Source organism: Physeter macrocephalus, chromosome 10 (assembly GCF_002837175.3).
Source record: "Physeter macrocephalus isolate SW-GA chromosome 10, ASM283717v5, whole genome shotgun sequence".
Classification (NCBI taxonomy): Eukaryota; Metazoa; Chordata; class Mammalia; order Artiodactyla; family Physeteridae; genus Physeter; species Physeter macrocephalus.
Genome location: NC_041223.1, coordinates 21,023,287 through 21,041,423, shown reverse-complemented (window position 1 = coordinate 21,041,423; position 18,137 = coordinate 21,023,287). Strand labels below are relative to the sequence as shown.

Sequence of the window (18,137 nt, the reverse complement as noted above, 5' to 3'; positions counted from 1 at the left end):
TAGCACAGGGAGATCAGCTCAGTGCTTTGTGACCACCTAGAGGGGTGGGATAGGGAGGGTGGGAGGGAGACGCAAGAGGAAGGGGATATGGGGATATATGTACACGTATAGCTGATTCACTTTGTTATACAGCAGAAACTAACACAACATTGTAAAGCAATTACACTCCAATAATGATGTGAAAAAAATGCAATAAATATAATATTTCACTTTCACATTTTTCAATAAAAAAAGAAGTTAGTCCTTTAAACAAATATTTATAGTTTTCTGGGGCTTCATTTAATTAATAAATCTACATGGACATTATAAAAATGTTGGAAAATACAGAAAAGCACAAGGAAGTAATTAAAACCTTTTATAATTCCACAATTTGAAGAAAACTACATCTTGATGTGTATTATTCAAGTCTTTATTTCAGGATGTATGCACAGTAGCACTGCTCTTTCTCTTCCCTTTACATAGTTTTTCTACCCAAAATGGTATTTACACTTTTCATCCCATTATAGCCTTCTAAACTCTGTGATGATGTGGCAGTCAGTACCTCATTTTTGCGCCTTTAAATTATTTTTGAATTTCTGTGAAAGCTGTGGTGATGAAAATATTTACAGCAGTGAGCTTCACATACCCCTGCATATGTCCTTAGAATAAATGTACTTAAGACAAAACAAATACACATTTTAAAAGCTTTTATACATATTATTAAATTGCCCTCAAAAAGGTTCTATCAATTTGCCCTCCAATAAGCATTTTTTTCCCAGCCGCTATGGCTCACGGGCCCAGCCCCTCTGCGGCATGTGGGATCCTCCCAGACCGGGGCGCGAACCCGGTTCCCCTGCATCGGCAGGCGGACGCGCAACCACTGGCGCCACCAGGGAAGCCCCCACAGAGTTCTCTTTTAAATCATTATCTAAAAAAATTCCTGCCAGTTTAGGGGGCAAAAAGAAATCTCAGTGGTTTAATTTGCATTTCCTTGTTTTGATAGTGAAGTCCCTCATGCTCACCTTGATACACCTGCTGGAGATAGTTGACTGTAGTGGTTAAGTGGGGCTACTTTAGAGCCGGACTCTTCACTTACCGGGGACCTTGGGTACGTTCCTTAACCTCCTTAAACTCACTTACCAACTCTGATAATGACTACACCTAGTTCATGAAGTCCGTATGAAGATTAAAGAGGGTAGCACATGAAAAGGGCTTAGAACATGTTTACTGGCATTACAGTAAGTACCTGATACATATTGACTATCCCTGTGTTCGCTGGCATTTATAGTTCTTATATGAATTGCCTTTTCATCGTCTTTGTTTGGGCAAGTGGTTTTTTTGTTTTGGGGAGGCAGGAGTTTTTAATATTGATACATTAAGTACGTTAACCCATTATCTGCCATATATTGAAATCCCCCCCCCCCAACTTGTGGTGTGTCTTTAAATTTTGTTCAAAATGAGGAAATATTTGGATATCAGGCAGTTCAGGCCAGGGAAGGCATAGTTTTGGTCCAGCCTGGGTCTTTTTTCTGCCTCTCAGTTGTGCTTCTAGGAGTCACCTTCCCCATCACTGAGAAAGTCCAGTATTGATTTTTGTCACTAGAAAGCAGACATGGCATTTTAAGCAGGATAACTTGTATTAAAAATCACCACTATGGAATAAAACCTTGCTTAATTTATGTAAATAATGACCATGGCAGACAAGAACCCGTGGTTAGTATTTCACCATTTTCCATTTATCACTAAGTCCAACTTGTCAGCATTCCATTAGTGGGGCGGTAAAATTAATTACTTCAACTTGAGAGAAGCTTCTAATTTGAGAGCAAGATCCCTGATAGATTGAGTAGCCATTAAATGCTGCTATTGACATTTTCCCTCTCTTTTCTGCAAATTATATAGTAGAAAGAAATCTTTCTAGCCACAAAATCTTATATAAAAGGGCAAAATGTTTATTATTTTGGCATCTATACACGCTATTAAAAATGAAAGTTTTTACTTCATTGGAAAAAATATGGACATAGAGAACACTGTTGTGCCTTGCTAAGCAGGGAACTGATCAGAACCACTCTTATAAAACATGGAAATTCTGTTTGAGCTGCCAACTTGTTTCAAGAAGCCATTAAAAATGGGCAAATAGGGCTTCCCTGGTGGCGCAGTGGTTGCGCGTCCGCCTGCCGATGCAGGGGAACCGGGTTCGCGCCCCGGTCTGGGAGGATCCCACGTGCCGCGGAGCGGCTGGGCCCGTGGCAAATATTGCTGCTCTGTGATGGATAAATGGAAGTTATATTACTGCTACAAGGCTTGTGTACAATTGAAATTTTCCATATAAAACTTTTTTTTTTTAAGTTTTGTTAATGATATACCACTAGGGACCTCGGGAAGAGCTGAACACCTTTCACTTCTGATTCTTCATCTGGCTTGTGCTATGTGATTCCCACCTGGATAAATATCTTCTTTCTGCTCACCTCTCCTACTTATTAAAATCACATAAAACACTTAACTATTTCTCTATCTCTTTTACTCTTACTATCTTCCAGTAGAATATATTTTGGGGTTTTTTCCCCCAAATATTTTTAAGCACTGAGTATCAAACAGACATTCAGACTCTGAAGTATGTACAGGTGATATTAGGCAGAAGAGCAAGGAGATTTCAACTTCCAAAATTTATACTTCCTTTTTAGATTTTTGTCTTTGTTCATTTTGTTGTTGTTTTACTTTAAGCATGTTTTATTCTTATAACATTTTTAAGATATAAAATTAAACCATGATTTCTATCATTAAAAAAATATTCTTATGATGTACAGGATGCTTACCAGTGCTGAAATAGACACAGGATAGACAACACCTAGAGGTGGCCCCAAAGCCTTGTAAATTGATGGGCGTTAATTAACAATCATTATCCTTGCAAGTCTTTTCTTCTTATTTTTCTTTTCTCTGGTGTGCTTTGATTTGCGATTATGGGAGAACTGTAAAGCAAGAAGAAGAGATGGATTCCCAATGCAGTCTAAAATTTGAAATTGCTGATTGAGTTCCGGGCACCTCCGCTATTGCACTGAGATACTACAAGCTATGAAATACAAGTGTGTCCGCGACTCTCCGTCACATTAGTCCTTTACTCATAAGCAAAATGTTAAGAAACATTTAGCTCCTTTAGTGCATTTCTTACCTACAGCCACACAGGAGTAAAGAATTGGGAGTGCGGAGCAGTGAGCAAAAGGTTTCTTTATTTCAATCGTTAATTCCCTTAATGCAAACATCTGACTCTCGAGAAATTAGATTCTGAGGAATTTAACCTCAGTATCTCTATTTACAGGCATAATGAAGGACAGGCTCGTAGAACTCGTGGAGTTAACCAAGCGGTATGAACAGCAGTTCCCAGACAAGGACAATGAATTTGACTCGCCCCCCGAGGATATCGTGTTCGAGACGGACCACATCCTGGAATCCTTGTACCGAGACATCCAGGACCTTCAGGATGAAAACCAGCAGCTGACTGCCGACGTGAAGCGGCTGGGAAAGCAGAACACCCGCTTCCTCACGTCCATGCGGCGCCTCAGCAGCATCAAGCGGGACACCAACTCGATTGCCAGGGACATCAAGGCCCGGGGCGAGAGCATCCACCGCAAGCTGAGCGCCATGAAGGCGCTGAGCGAGGCCGCCGAGGCCCAGCACGGCGCGCACTCGGCCGTGGCGCGCATCGCGCGCGCACAGTACAGCGCTCTCAGCCGCCCGTTCCAGGCCGCCATGCACGAGTACAACCAGGCCGAGATGAAGCAGCGCGAAAACTGCAAGATCCGCATCCAGCGCCAGCTGGAGATCATGGGCAAGGACGTGTCGGGCGACCAGATCGAGGACATGTTCGAACAAGGCAAGTGGGACGTGTTCTCAGAGAACCTGCTGGCTGACGTGAAGGGCGCGCGGGCGGCCCTCAACGAGATCGAGAGCCGCCACCGCGAGATGCTGCGGCTGGAGAGCCGCATCCGCGACCTGCACGACCTCTTCCTGCAGATGGCCGTGCTGGTGGAGCAGCAGGCTGACACCCTGGACGTCATCGAGTTCAACGTGCAGAAGACCCTCGACTACACCGGCCAGGCCAAGGTGCAGGTGCGCAAGGCCGTGCAGTACAAGAAGAACCCCTGCCGGACCGTCTGCTGCTTCTGCTGCCCCTGCCTCAACTAGCGGGGGCCCAGGCCGCCACACCCCATCCCCGACCGGAATGGGAGGGGAAGCACTCTGGGAGAGATTTTGAGGCTGTCTGCACTGGGGTGAGTTGCCCTAATCCCTAGGGACCTCAGTCTTTAGAGAAGGAAAAATCTCGAGATCCCGGAATTCCAGTCCAGCTCGTACTTGGAACGAGAGTTGATCGCACCCGCTGTTTCATCTGTAAGGACAGATGCCTGCTGAAGTTTTTGTGAGGTCATTATATGGTTCATAGCACCCTTGCCTCTTAAAGGAAGCCAAATAAGGAACTGACGTGGTAGCGTACTCTACGGTAGATGTCCAGGGCATGTTTGTACATGGACCTCTCGGAGGAAGTCAGTTCTGCATCGGCTCACAGTATGAACTCGTTATCAAGGCTTCATTTATCCTATCCTGAAAGTACCTCTGTTGTGTTCATTTTCGAGTGAACCGATCTTGGGAAAAACTGCACATCTGCCATTTCTGATTCTTCATCTGGTTTATGCTGTGTGATTCCCGCCTGGATGTATATCTTCCTTCTGCTCACCTCCTCTACTTATTAAAATTACATTTAACACTTACTATTATTTCCTTACTTCTTACTTTTAATATCTTCCATCAGAAAGTGTTTTGGGATTTTTTTTTCCAAAAATTTTTAAGCACTGAGTATTGAACAGGCACTCAAATTGAAGTATGTATGTCACATTATATATATTTTTCATAAATAAAAATAATTTAAAATTTATCTTTGTACTTGATTATTACAAATGCACATATATGTAAATGTAAACTACCAATATTTACTAATGCATGTACATAATGACCAGTTGGTTTAACTTTACTTTTGTAAATATGGTATATAAATATCGATGAAACATTTTTACTGGTTGTTGGTGTTGGTTTGCTTGTTATGAGTTTATCTCACTCCCAACTGCATCTCCATAGTCCAGTTTGGGTCAAAACTTTATTTTGAACAACTCTGTGTTGGTTACAATGGTAAATAACGGGTGTCAAATGCTGCAAATGCATACAGAACTAGAAATATTAAAAAACGGTCTTAGAAATAATTACTTTTGTTTTACTGTGGCCCATTCTTTTCATGCATGGAAATGTAGTAATTTAAAATAAAATAATTCTGGTCACGTTAGTTTAATAAACATTACATTATAAACATCCTGTTTATGCATTTGTGTGTTGACCATTTAAATCTTAGTCTGCGTTTTCAATTACTCTTTTAAAAAATTCTTCTACTACCTGCTTGAGGCTTCAACAACTGGATGGAACTCTGAATGGGCGGGGGATGAAAAATAATTCACATGGGGTATGTTGCTTTCTCTCCTGAGTTATTTGTAATAGTTTAGCAAAATCATCATGTTTTGGAGATTTGGTTTCATTTGCAAGCTTTGTAATGCCCTTACCCGCACTTACCATGGTTCCTGTCTTTCTTTTGAGTCAACTATTAACTCTTTCTACTTATTTAATAAAAGAGAGAGTTTATTCAGTGGTCATTATTCTCAGGTCCTTCAGACAGTGAACTTTTAAAAGGAGTAAAAAGAAGAGTATGTGAACTCTTTGGAACTCACAGACTAATCTGCCTATGACCATGACATCTAGCCCTGCTCCTAATTTTAATTTCATGGTTAAATATGAGAATCGTGGAAACCAAGTCCCACTGGGCTCTTCTCAGATTTCTCCCAATTCTTTCTCAGCTAACTCCAGGGATAGGTTTCACCTATGACCTAATTAACTTTCTCAAAAAAAAAAAAAAAAAGTCTTCACACAGCTCCATTGCTATGTCTTTCATGGTAGGGAAGAGATATTGGAAATACAGGCCACCAGCTAGTTTCCATAAGAGAGAATGGTTCATGAATTCAACCCATAAAGCAGTTTCTTCGTTTGGAATCATTCATAAATTCAAGGAGTTTGCTGGCTCTATGTATTTTTTAATTCCCCACATTTCACATTGGAGAATTAGGTAAAAACTTCACTTTAGTATACTAAGAGTTTAGTGTACTGTTGCTTATTGAAAAGGCAAGAATTTTTCTCCTGGTTTTTAGTAACTGGGTGTGGCATAGTGGTTAAGAACACAGATTCAGGACCCTACTCTCTGGGTTCAAAACATGACTTTGCCATATACCAACTATATAATTTGGGCACGTTACTTAACCTCCCTGTGCCTCAGTTTCCTCATCTGTAAAATGGATATAATAGGACCTACCTCATAGAGTTGTTGGAAGAAGTAAATGACTAAATAAGTAAAAGCACTTAGGACAGTGCCTGGCACATGCTAAGTGCTATGTTCATTATTGCATAACTTTCTTGTAGACTGAGAGAGCTGCTATTAATTAAATTAATAGTTATTAACTTCTGAGGAAAAGTAAATATTCTTCTGTTAATAGTCTTTAATAAAATAGAATAAAAAAACCCAAGACCCTATCTTCTTTGAATATTAGGGTTTTAAAATTTTTTACAATGAAAGAATTGTTTTCACAGTGGCATTTCATTCCTTATATCCAAGCATGTTATGAAGATGAAATTGGATGTTCCACTCAAAAAATAGTTAATCAGGAAGCAGCTGTTCTGCTCAATTTGGCAAGTGTTTTCCCCTAATTCTTTCTAAGCTATGAGTCAAAAAGTCCCAGAAGAAGTTCAGCTGTGGAGGCCAGGTCACAATAGACTAAAGGAAAGGGATCAGTTGGCTTTTGCCATATCCTGCCCTGTTTCCCAGAAGCCCTTCCTAGCTCTGACTGTAGTGCCAAGAAGTGGGTGAAATGCTGGCTTTTTCCTTAGGAAAGGGTGCTCCAGTGCCACCAAGAGGTGTTGTAGAGTTGGGTTTACCTGATCCTGTGACACTCATTTGGCAAACTCTGCAAGTTGACTCTGGGTAAGAAGAAGATTTTGTGGCAAAGTCTGAAAATTTCATACTAATGTCACATGTACAAGATGAAAGAACCAATCACAAAGAACAATAGATCCCTCAGGGGCTGAAGGTGGAAATCTTTTAAAGCTATCTTAACATATGCAGTGACTCCTAACTAGCCAAATGCCAAACCCTGCAGTCACAGCCACAGACTATGGGTGGTGACAACTCCAGAAATATCAAAAATAGGAAAGATGCTCACCTAGGATGCATTGTTATCCAGGATAATAAGAGTTAGAATTTATAAAAAGCTATTCAGGGGACTTCCCTGGGCGCAGTGGTTAAGAATCCGCCTGCCAATGCTGGGGACCCAGGTTCGAGCCCTGGGCCAGGAAGATCCCACAGGCCACAGAGCAACTACGCCCGTGTGCCACAACTACTGAGCCTGCTCTCTAGAGCCCACGAGCCACAACTACTGAGCCTGCGTGCCACAACTACTGAAGCCCACACGCCTAGAGCCCATGCTCCGCAACAAGAGAAGCCACCGCAATGAGAAGCCCGCGCACCGCAAAGAAGAGTAGCCCCTGCTCGCTGCAACTAGAGAAAGCCCATGCGCAGCAACCAAGACCCAACTCGGCCATAAATAAATAAATAAATAAATAAATAAATAAAAAGCCGATCAATAGTATGAAAATGTTTGAACTGTGACATCACAAGAGTAAGTTTATGGCCTTTCAAGATAACAACTTGGAAAGAGAACAGGGTTCTTCTTGTACCAATGCTTTATAGTTAAATGTCATATGCAAATATTTGTCAGGCTCTACAGTATAAACTTCCTATCTTGACAGGAAACTACTGAATATTATGCATAACTTAAAAATAATAAAATAGGGTAATGGTAGTCTTGGATTCTCTGTATAAATCCTGCCATTCTATTTTCTACCATCAGACTCCTCTCCAAAATATGCAAGGTATCTCGAACTGCAGCATGCAAGTCACTCATTTGTAATAGTTTGAAACATCCATTTGTAATCAAAGTAACAGGTGACTTGCTTTTGATAGCAGAATTGAAAATCACTGGAATTAATAAAATAGGACTATTAGAAATGGAAAATGAACTGGATCTAGAGTGTAATAACTTCACCATCATATAAATATTGAGCATCTTTATTACCTACATGTGTTATAAAGAATGGACAAGATGTCCTCATACACTAGAAGCTTTGTTGTAAAGATTATATATATATACTGGTGAGATAGAAGACTTTCTGAAAGGATGATCTGAGTGGGACTGCAGAGGATGCTTTAATACTAGTGATATCCTAAAAAGTGAGGAGTGAGAGACAAGTCCCCAAAACTGTCATTTTTAAATTCTTGATGTTTATTTTTTTTTTATTTTTTTATTTTTTGTAGTACGCGGGCCTCTCACTGTTGTGGCCTCTCCCGTTGCGGAGCACAGGCTCCGGACGCGCAGGCTCAGCGGGCATGGCTCACGGGCCCAGCCGCTCCGCGGCATGTGGGATCTTCCCGGACCGGGGCACGAACCCGCGTCCCCTGCATCGGCAGGCGGACTCTCAACCACTGCGCCACCAGGGAAGCCCCTTGATGTTTATTTTTAAAGTATTTTATACCCCAATTTAATTGCAACATCCCTAGCCACTTCTTGGACTTTTTCTGTTTTTCCTAATGTATAGATATATAGATACATTTTCATGGTCCTATAGCGAACTCTTTAGACACAGCCCTCTCTCAGTTTCCCAGCATCCCATAACATTCTATAGTGGGTAAAAAGAGCAGAGCATGCAAATTACACATATACATACATATATATAAATACATATGTATATATATAAATAATATATATCCTTATCTCTCTATTTTCAGATAGGCCCAGCTATTTGCATGTGCTCAGTCTCGCTGTCCCAAACAGAGATGCACCTAAAGCCATTTAACAGGAACATGCATGTACTGAATGTGTTTCTATGTCAGGATCTTTATACTTCCCCATCGATGTGGTCTCCACTTATATGCCCCTTTTACCTGCGTAGGGTACCCACACTTAGAGATTTGTTCTAAACCACCATAAATCTATTATGGAACAAGGTAGGAAAAGAATGAAAGAGGGAACGAATACATATCCACACGTACCAAAGCTCACTGGCTGACACTGAGCAGTGCCTCAGTTTTCTAAGTTTTCTTGGAGATAGATCATACCTCATATCTGTTCTACACTCATGCCCCCTTTGTTTCTTCGGTTTGTTTACTGTGTGGGCACCAATCTGCATCTGACCACACTTCGCTCAATAGTCCTCCCACAGCAAACATGTTCAACCAACATAACGATACCTGTTGGTATAACACTTTTCTCTTTTTTTTGGCCTCGCCACCAACTGGTGGGATCTCCGTTCCCCGACCAGGGATCGAACCCGGCCCTGGCAGTGAAAGCCTGGAATCCTAACCACTAGCCCACTAGGGAACTCCCCTACAAGATGCTTTGATTTCATATTTTATGACAATTCTGTGAAGTAATATTACCATCTTATTTTTTCTAAGAAGTGGAAACTAAGAATGCAGTCCTGTGCTGGGTGCTGGGCCCAGCGTAGGGGGCAGTGTCCTGGGAGCAGGGTAAAGTCTTGGTCAGAGGAAGAGAAATGGGGTTGGAGGAAAAGCTACTTGGGGAGAAGCAGATCCTCCAAGGGAATCGTCAGTCTGAAAATGTTGCACAGAGAGAGAATGAAGGTCTGAGTCATAGGGACTGAAGTGGGCAGAACTGGGGGCAAATCGAGACCAGAATTGGCTGCCACGAGGTAGGGCCAGGAAGACTCTGTACCTTATTAAAGGTACAGACCAAGGTGGGATGCAAAGAAAGTTGTAAAACTTTTTAAGAAGGGGATTTTTTTCGTTTTTATTCTTCCATTCAAATAAAACAGATTATTTTTAAAATTGTGGACAAAATGTGTTGGCTTGGGTTTCAGCTGTACATATTCCTCTCTCACGCGGCATCTAGTGGGGTAATTTATGCAAAATACTTAGCTCCCTGCTTCTAGTCATAAAAGGCTGTGTTTCAGGGTGGTGGCTTTGAGCAGCAGTCCTAAACTGTCCTCAATCACTGAGGTCTCTTTTTATGAGGCTCCCCTGAGATGCCTCATTCCATTTTCCTGAGTATGTCGGGGCATCCCCTCACCCCACACACACATACAGACTCCTTAGGGATCCATAATACTCAATACAAAAATGTTCAACTGCAGGTATACTGTGCAGAGAAATAACTGGCAAGGCCATTCCTTCTGCTGCAGGAGTTGAAGATCAAGGAGAGATTGGAGGACCCCAAACTGCCCTTTCTTTGAGCTCTGAGCTCGGCTGGGCTGCAAGGCCTCACTCTCTCCCCGTTGAAGCCGTCCTGGCAGACCTACTGTTTTGTGACTCCCAGCTGCCAACAGCTGGTGCTCCAACTCTTTCAAAAGACGGTTTGGGGGGCTTCCCTGGTGGCGCGGTGGTTGAGAATCTGCCAGCCGATGCAGGGGACATGGGTTCGTGCCCCGGTCCGGGAAGATCCCACATGCCGCGGAGCGGCTGGGCCCGTGGGTCATGGCCGTTGAGCCTGCGCGTCTGGAGCCTGTGCTCCGCAACGAAAAAAAGACGGTTTTGGACCAAATCAAGAAGAGAATCTCCAGGGGGTAGAGAGGACATATAAGGAATGTCACCCTTAGATAAAAAGAATTTATTTAGCCTGCATGTGACAAAACAGGAATTTCTCTTGCGGCTAGGAATGTTTAACTAGTTTATTCTTTTGCCCTGCCCTGTGGTTTCCCCTGGTCTAAAGCACCCTTAAAAGAGCATAGATGAGGTAACAGCCTCTCTTCATGATCTTCATCGCACTTGGTAACCTGGTTCATGGAAGAAACCTGTCAAACAAGAGATGTTACTGAGTGGCAAGATGTTAAAACATGCACAGACCCAGGAGAAAGTAAATCTGTCTGGGAAATGAAAGAAAGTGCCTGTTCTTTCAATTCTAGGACTCATCAGTAGGGGAGTTTCTTGTGTTTGGCATCCTGCCTTGGCAGTTATCAATATATGAAATAACTTTGCAACAAGTGCTCATTTCCCAAAGGAAACCATAGCTTTATTAGCATCCCTTCTCACTGATAAGAGTTTCAGTGTTACATTAAAAATGACTGGTAGAACACACTGGGTAATATAAAAATGGTGAAGAGAAATCCTTTCCTTCTTGATAAGAGACAAGAGGCTTAAAATAAATATTTTTGGAAGGAATCATCCAGTGGTGTGAATGAATTTGAGAGTTAAAATAAGAAGACAGAAAGGAAGAAGGAAGGATGACCAGTTCCTAAGGTCAGACACTAAGATAACTGTGGACACCCAAAAGAGCAGAGGGCGATCAGGGGACATGAAGCTGAAAATACTGAAAGTAAACTTTCCTGTGAACTAACCCAGTTGATTTTCATCTGCGCACTAACAAATAGAAATTGTGAGCAAACGACTTACTTGGCTGACATGTCAACAGGGACAATGGTTTCAACTAGAACTTGGTAGGTTATCTTTTTTTTCCCTCTGTGTATGCCCTGTGAGTATAATTTGGTTAAATTATGTACTATGATATTCTATAATATAATTTTGTTTGGGCTTAAATTCAATGTAGTAAGTGGGGTGAAAATTTTGGAAATTCCTCCTAACACCTAAAGGCCTGTATAGATTTCTGATAACTCAGAGCCTTTATATTCACTTGCATATTAATTTATTTTCCTTTTACTTTTTCTGTAAAAAGAAAAAATGAAAAAATTGTGTCTCATAGTTTGATAAAATATAATTACCACTCCTCTCTTCATCCAACTATTGCATTATTCTTTAACAGTTAATAAAACTGGGAGAGACTGATGCTATTAATTCCATTTAGTCTATTGTTTCTTTGCTTGGTCTGCTTTTTTATTCAGAAGAAAATTTATATGTATATATATGATAAAATGTATAATATATACATTATATATATATATATTTCCATTTTCAAAATTTTCACAAAGACTTAAAAACAAAATAGATACTACAGTTTACACCTCAAACAAAAACTCCGGGAATTAAAGGTACACCATGTAGCAACTGAACAACTGAATTACCTCCTTAAAGTATATTGCCAAAACAAAACAAAACAAAAGGAAATATTCATGCATTCAGATTTATATTACCAACTCCTCTGATTTACTTGACAGGAGAAAGAGGCTGTGATTTGCCAATGTCCACATACCCTGTGTGGGCTTAGTTGACAGTATTTGCCTTCTCTATAGCTACACCTGCACACTACACAGCTATAATAAATCATCAGATGTGGTTAAGGCAACTAAGAAAAGAGGGGAGGGAAATGACTGCTCCCCAGCGCTTGGTAGCATAAAAACACAGAAGTACCTCATCTATTTTTCAGAGCATTGGGTCAGATGAGTTAGCCCACACACTGTCATTTGAAATGGCCAAGGAGTCTACCCTTGACTCTTTCTTCTCTGTACCTCCTTTGTGGTTGATCTCATCCATCCCATGGCTTTGCTACCCTATGGTGATAACTTCCAAACCTCTGTGGAGAGAAGATTGGTCACTGATGACCCCAGCAGCTCTCTTTAGTTTGCCTTATAAGGAGGAAACATACAGTCTCAACTGTACCCAAGGTACCCAGGTGCTGTCAGCGTTAAGTAGGCAACCTCCCTGAGCAGGTGGCACCGAAGCTAGACTCTTTTTCTTCTGCTTGCAAGACTCCTCTTATTCTCACCTTTGAAAAATATTGTTTTTGAGTAGCAGGGGTGAGCTCATGATGAATGCAGCTGGGTACTGCCCAAGCATATCCGGGGATCACTAGACATGACACAGCATCATCCTGGGGCTGCCCCTCCCCCACCTGTTGTTCCGCCTGCACCGTGGGACACTCAGATGTTTGCCTGAGCCATTCACTCAATAATCTACATCTTTAGCCTAGATTTGTCACCTGAACTGCATACTTTTATATCCTACTGTCTACTTGACCTCTCTTCCTGAATGTCCCATAGGTTCCTCAAACTCAGCATTCTGTTCTTCCTCTGATGGACCTCCTTCAGTTAATGAAATCATTAACCTCCCAGATAGCTAGAGGCAAAACATGTGAATCACCTTCATTCAGTTCTATCCTCCTCTCTGTCCACAACCAAATGAAATTAAAGAATTGCTGTTTATACTTTAAAAAAAAAGGTGAATATTTGTGGGCTACTGTGTGGTTAATAATGTAATCCAAAATGCACACCAGATACTTGGGATGTAAAGGCAGTTACAATTTTCTGTCTGGATTTTCCTAATTGACCCAACGAGAAAGCTTCACACATCAGGAATTACGTTTTGATTTACATTTAAGTTTATATAATCTTCAGTGTGGTTGTGCATTCAATAAACGTCTATTAAGCGCAGAGCTGATATTACTTGACTCTGGTCCAAACTTGCATACATATTTCTTTTACATACGTAAGTTGCCTAGAACCAGCTTCTTCCAGATCTGTTGTCCCAGCATAACTTTTAATAGCTTCTCCTTTCACTTTCACAAGTGTCTGAGTTTGGATGATAAACTGTACGGTCACCCAACATATATATGATATTTAATTTGGGTGTCCCCTTGTATGACATTTTCTAAGTTCACCCTGCCCTTTAATATCTAGCCAACTGAGTCTGAGTCTCCACCCTGAGTGGTTGCAGGAAGACCCTGCCTTTTGTTAGATTGTCCCTCTCCTTGTTGTGGAAACTGTGGGGACAGAGATGTGGCCTTTCTTCACTGCCACTTCCTGAGGCCATATTTCTTACTTGCCAAAAACCCAAAGTAAAATAATATTCCTGAAAAAAAATTAAGTATAATAACACACAGAAGAGAGAAAATTAAGAAAAACTAAACGGTTTAAATTAAAATATAAGGGTTAAAATAGAAATGTCATGAAAAGTGAACTATTACAAGATAAAATAACCAGATTTAATTATAAAATAAAAATTAAAAGCTACAATATGCAAAATAAAATCAAAACTAATACAGATTAAGAAAAATCTAAACTTAACAAGGAATAAATGTAACTTCAGTTGGATGTAAAGTAATAATACTTTTAAAGGCAATGCAAATAAAGACAAAGTAAGGAAAACAAGCTAGAGGCAGAACACTTAAAGAATAAAAAAATAAAACAGAAATGGGTAAAATTAGGTAAAATGAATAAAATGAGGTAACCCATGTAAAGTGCTTCTCATGGTAAAGTGATGCTAACACACTGCTCTATAAAACAAAATTTGTCTTTAGTGAGTGAAATTGGAAAACAAAAGATGAGGGGGGAGGGAGGAGAGAGTAAAGCGCCCTTTTGAAAGCAGGCTAGGAGTCCTTTGCAAAATTCCCACTGGACATCTCTGTAGTTGAGCCCTGAATTGCTGGGAGATGGAAGGCACCAGGCAATACAAACCTCCGTCGCCGGACCCTTGTCCCATGTCCCAGCAACCCTGCATCCCTTTGTGGTATCTCCGGCCCAGAGCTGTCTGAAAGAGCCTCACCACAATTTCAGCAGAGTCAGGGTTGGTTGACCTCACACTCGCTCAGCCATCAACTCTGTTCTTTGGAACCCAGAAGAATTGCACACTCAGGTATCTGAAAGTGCCTGGAAAGTATTTCGTAATCCCCAATGTAAGCAACAGAATGCTTCTCGTTCTCACCTTCAGATGAGAAAATATGTCCCAGTGCTGATGCTGCTTAGTGATAATGTTACCGACCTTGGACTCTTTAATCAATAGAAACTGGTAAGAGGCCAGACAAGAAATTCAGGCAAGGCTTTACTGGGACTCATGCTGCAGCAGGAGGGAGAGAAAACAAGTAACAGGTTCCCTAGCTCACTCGCTGAGGGGGCGTGGTAAGCTGGTTCCTTATATGGGAGGATAGGGGTGGGCCCCGGGGTTAGGTGGAGGGGTGACTTAGGTGGTCTCCCCACCCTCCTTGGCGGTGCTGTGCGCAGGGAGCATGCGCAGTGCCCTGCTTTTGCTCCCGGCTCTTCAAACGTGGCAGTTGGGTTTTTGGTCTTTTCGTATCTTGTTGTTCATAATTTGCCCCAGCTGCGCGTGTACGCAGTTATTTTTAGTCCCTTATAGTTTCTTTGTATCCTGTTCCTCAAGGAGATGTTTGTCCAGGTGCAAGCACTGCAGCAAAGGGTCCCAGGTCCCAGGTGCCAGCCTGTCTCAATAATACTCTGAAAAATCTATGATACGACCATATTTCTTCACTGTTGAGATAAGGAGGGGGTTTAAAAGTAACCTGGAAGTTGAAGGGTTTAACTGATGTTGAAATAAAAGGGTGTTAGGATGAAATTAGGAAGTGAGAGATGTCTGGTAAAGTGAAAGTGAAGAGTCTATCAAAGACAAGACCCACCTGAGGAGAAGGCAGCTTCAGGGTTCCACGCAATCATTTGTATTTTTATTTAAATACAGAAAGACAGCAAGTGCACCCTCAGGAGATAAGCTCACTTAGGGGAAAAAAAGGTAAATGATAAGAAATCAAGCCAGCAATGGGGAATCAGTCAAGGAAGCAACCTTTGCGCAATACTGTAGAACCCTTCATCCACTCTACGCGTACTGTCTAAGCCCTTAGGAAATGTTTCCTCAGAAACCTGCGGTGAAAACAGGGCCATTAAAACCCAAGCATGCCTCACAATCACCCAATTCTGAGACACAGATTCAGGAAGTTGGGGTAGGGCCTGAGAATTTGCATTTCCAACAAGTTCCCAGGTGATCCGGATGCTTTGAGAACCACTGGCATATATTTCAAGACGTGTTAATTATCCCACACCTCAGGCAGATTGGAGGTAGATAGTTTCTGGCTAGCTATGGCTCATAACGGTCTCTAAGGGTGGTTTCCTTCAAACCTATCCTTCTGACATCTTTGGGTGTTAGCTCCTTATCCATTGGCTTGTCCCCTTGTAGTCACAGGATGCTAACACAGCTCCAAGAACTTCATTTCACACCAGTTCATTGAAGGCAGGAAGACAAAGGGAAGGAATAGCACAAGCTTTCACTTCCCAAGACTTTTTTTTTTTTTTTTTTTTAAATTCTGAAAGAATATCTTTCTCAGAAGCCCCAGCCAACTTTCCTTATCTCTCACTAGCCAGAACTGGATCACTGGCCCACTCTCCCCCTTATCCCTGCCCCAGGCCAATTATTGGCAAAAGGCCAATAATAATTCACCCCCTGGGGCAGGGGGAGGAGTCTACCTTTCTCGAAATCAAACTGGGAATGGCTGTGGCAAAAGCAGCAAACACCGACTATCACAGGAGCCCACCTCCAGCCAAGTACCCTGCTAGATACTTTACATATATTTTCTTCACTTAATTGTCACATTTCTCTGAGGTAGGTGTTATTATTCCTACTTTACAGATGAGGAAACTGAGACTTGAAGACGTTAAGTATATTGCCTCACAGCTTGGAAAAGCTTAGAATTTGAGCTAGATCTATTGACTCCACAGCCTAAATAACATCTTTACATTATGACATCCTTCTGCTTCTTGTTTCCTCTGTAGAAAAAAATCATTGTTGTCATAACAACAACCCTTAATTATGGACAAAAAGACTAATTTATATGCTGCTTAATATATAGGAAATGTGTATTCTACATTTCATGAGATTTGAGACAAAAATTTAAATTCTATAACTTGGAAAATTATGTCACTAAAAATAATGTTATCACATACCTTAATGTTATCCTAATGTTATCACATACCTTAATTATTATAATAAATAAGATCAGGCAGAGTGATAAGGATGCTTCTGCAGTCTAATTTGGAACTTCCTAAGTTTTATACACTCATATTTGCAGGTAAGTGTAACTTAATACTCATTTCACTTTACAATTCTATGTGTGGTGGGAAGGTAGGGTTTATGCTGGGCCTTGGAGGAGAGTTGGGCAGAAAGAATTAGGAGGAGAGAGACAGAAAATGGCTTAGCATCTCTAAGGGACAAGGGGTCCCAATTCAGTATAACTGGAATAAAGGGGTTATGTATTCTACTTTATTCACTTCTATATTGTTTGAACGTCATACAATTTTCACAGTTTGAATGTCCTTTAGTAAAGATATTTTCATTGTGAAAAGATAAAGAGAGAAAAGTAGAAGCCACACAGCAGAAGATTCTGGGAAAAAGTGAAAGTAAATGAGTGGACTTGGAAAGTTTGGGCAACTCCATTCAAGAGTTTGGAAACAAATGGAAGAAGGAAAGTTCAATGTTAGCAAAAGGGTCAGCAGGGTCTTTGTTCGTTTTGGGCTATCATGAATTGATTAAAGTGCAACAAATGTCTGTGTGTGTGTGTGTGTGTGTGTAAGTTTTCATTTCTCTGGGATAAATGCTCATGAGTGCAATTGCTGGGTCCTATGGTAGTTGTATGTTTGTTTCTTTTAAGAAATGCCAAATTTTGTGCAGAGTGGTCATACCATTTTACACTCCTACCAATCATGTAAAAGTGATCTAGTTTGTCCCCCATTATCTTAGGCAATTGGTGTTGCCATCAGCAGGGTCTTTTAAGATACATGTATGGAAACAAAATATATGCCTGTGAATACAGTGTCAAAGCTAGAGATACTAACTCTGGCTAGTTTGTCTATTAGTTATCTATAGCTGCATAAAAATAACACAAAAATATTTACCTTATGTAGTTTCTGAGGGTCAGGAAATCAGGGTTTCGCTAGGTGGTTCTGATACAGGGTCTCTCAAGAGGTTGTAGTCAAGATATTGGCCAGGGCTATAGTCATCCAAAGGCTTGACTGGGCTGAGACCTCAGTTCCTTGCTGGCTGCTCTTCCCCACATGGGCCTCTCAAAAGCTTGTTCCGGACATGGCAGCTGGTTTCCTCCAGAGGGAATCATCCAACAGAGAGAAACCAAGTTGATAGCAGCAGTGCCTTTCGGTGACCTACTCTCCAAGGCTGCATACTGTCTCTTCTGTTTTATTCTACTCCTTAGAAACAAGATCCAGCCCACATTGAAGGAGAAGGGAATTAGGCTCTATGTCTTGAAGGGAGAAGTATCAAAGCAGTTCTAGACATATTTTTTAAACCACCATAGAATGCATAAAGAATATCATGGCTTAAATAA

The 18,137-nt window shown here is 41.3% G+C and overlaps 1 protein-coding gene across 2 annotated transcripts in view; it reads left to right on the top strand.

Moving 5' to 3' along the window:
- STX11 (syntaxin 11) overlaps positions 1–4,899 on the top strand; it is a 40,847-nt gene extending 35,948 nt beyond the window's left edge. The window contains exons 1-2 of one of the 2 annotated variants that reach the window (XM_055087455.1): positions 994–1,087; positions 3,293–4,899. In XM_055087455.1, coding sequence (XP_054943430.1) covers positions 3,298–4,158 — 861 coding nt within the window. In that variant the 5' untranslated portion in view covers positions 994–1,087; positions 3,293–3,297 and the 3' untranslated portion in view covers positions 4,159–4,899. Of the gene's footprint in view, positions 1–993; positions 1,088–3,292 lie in introns of those variants that run through there. The other variant, XM_007101011.3, reaches the window with a different exon arrangement.
- Positions 4,900–18,137: the final 13,238 nt, after the last annotated feature.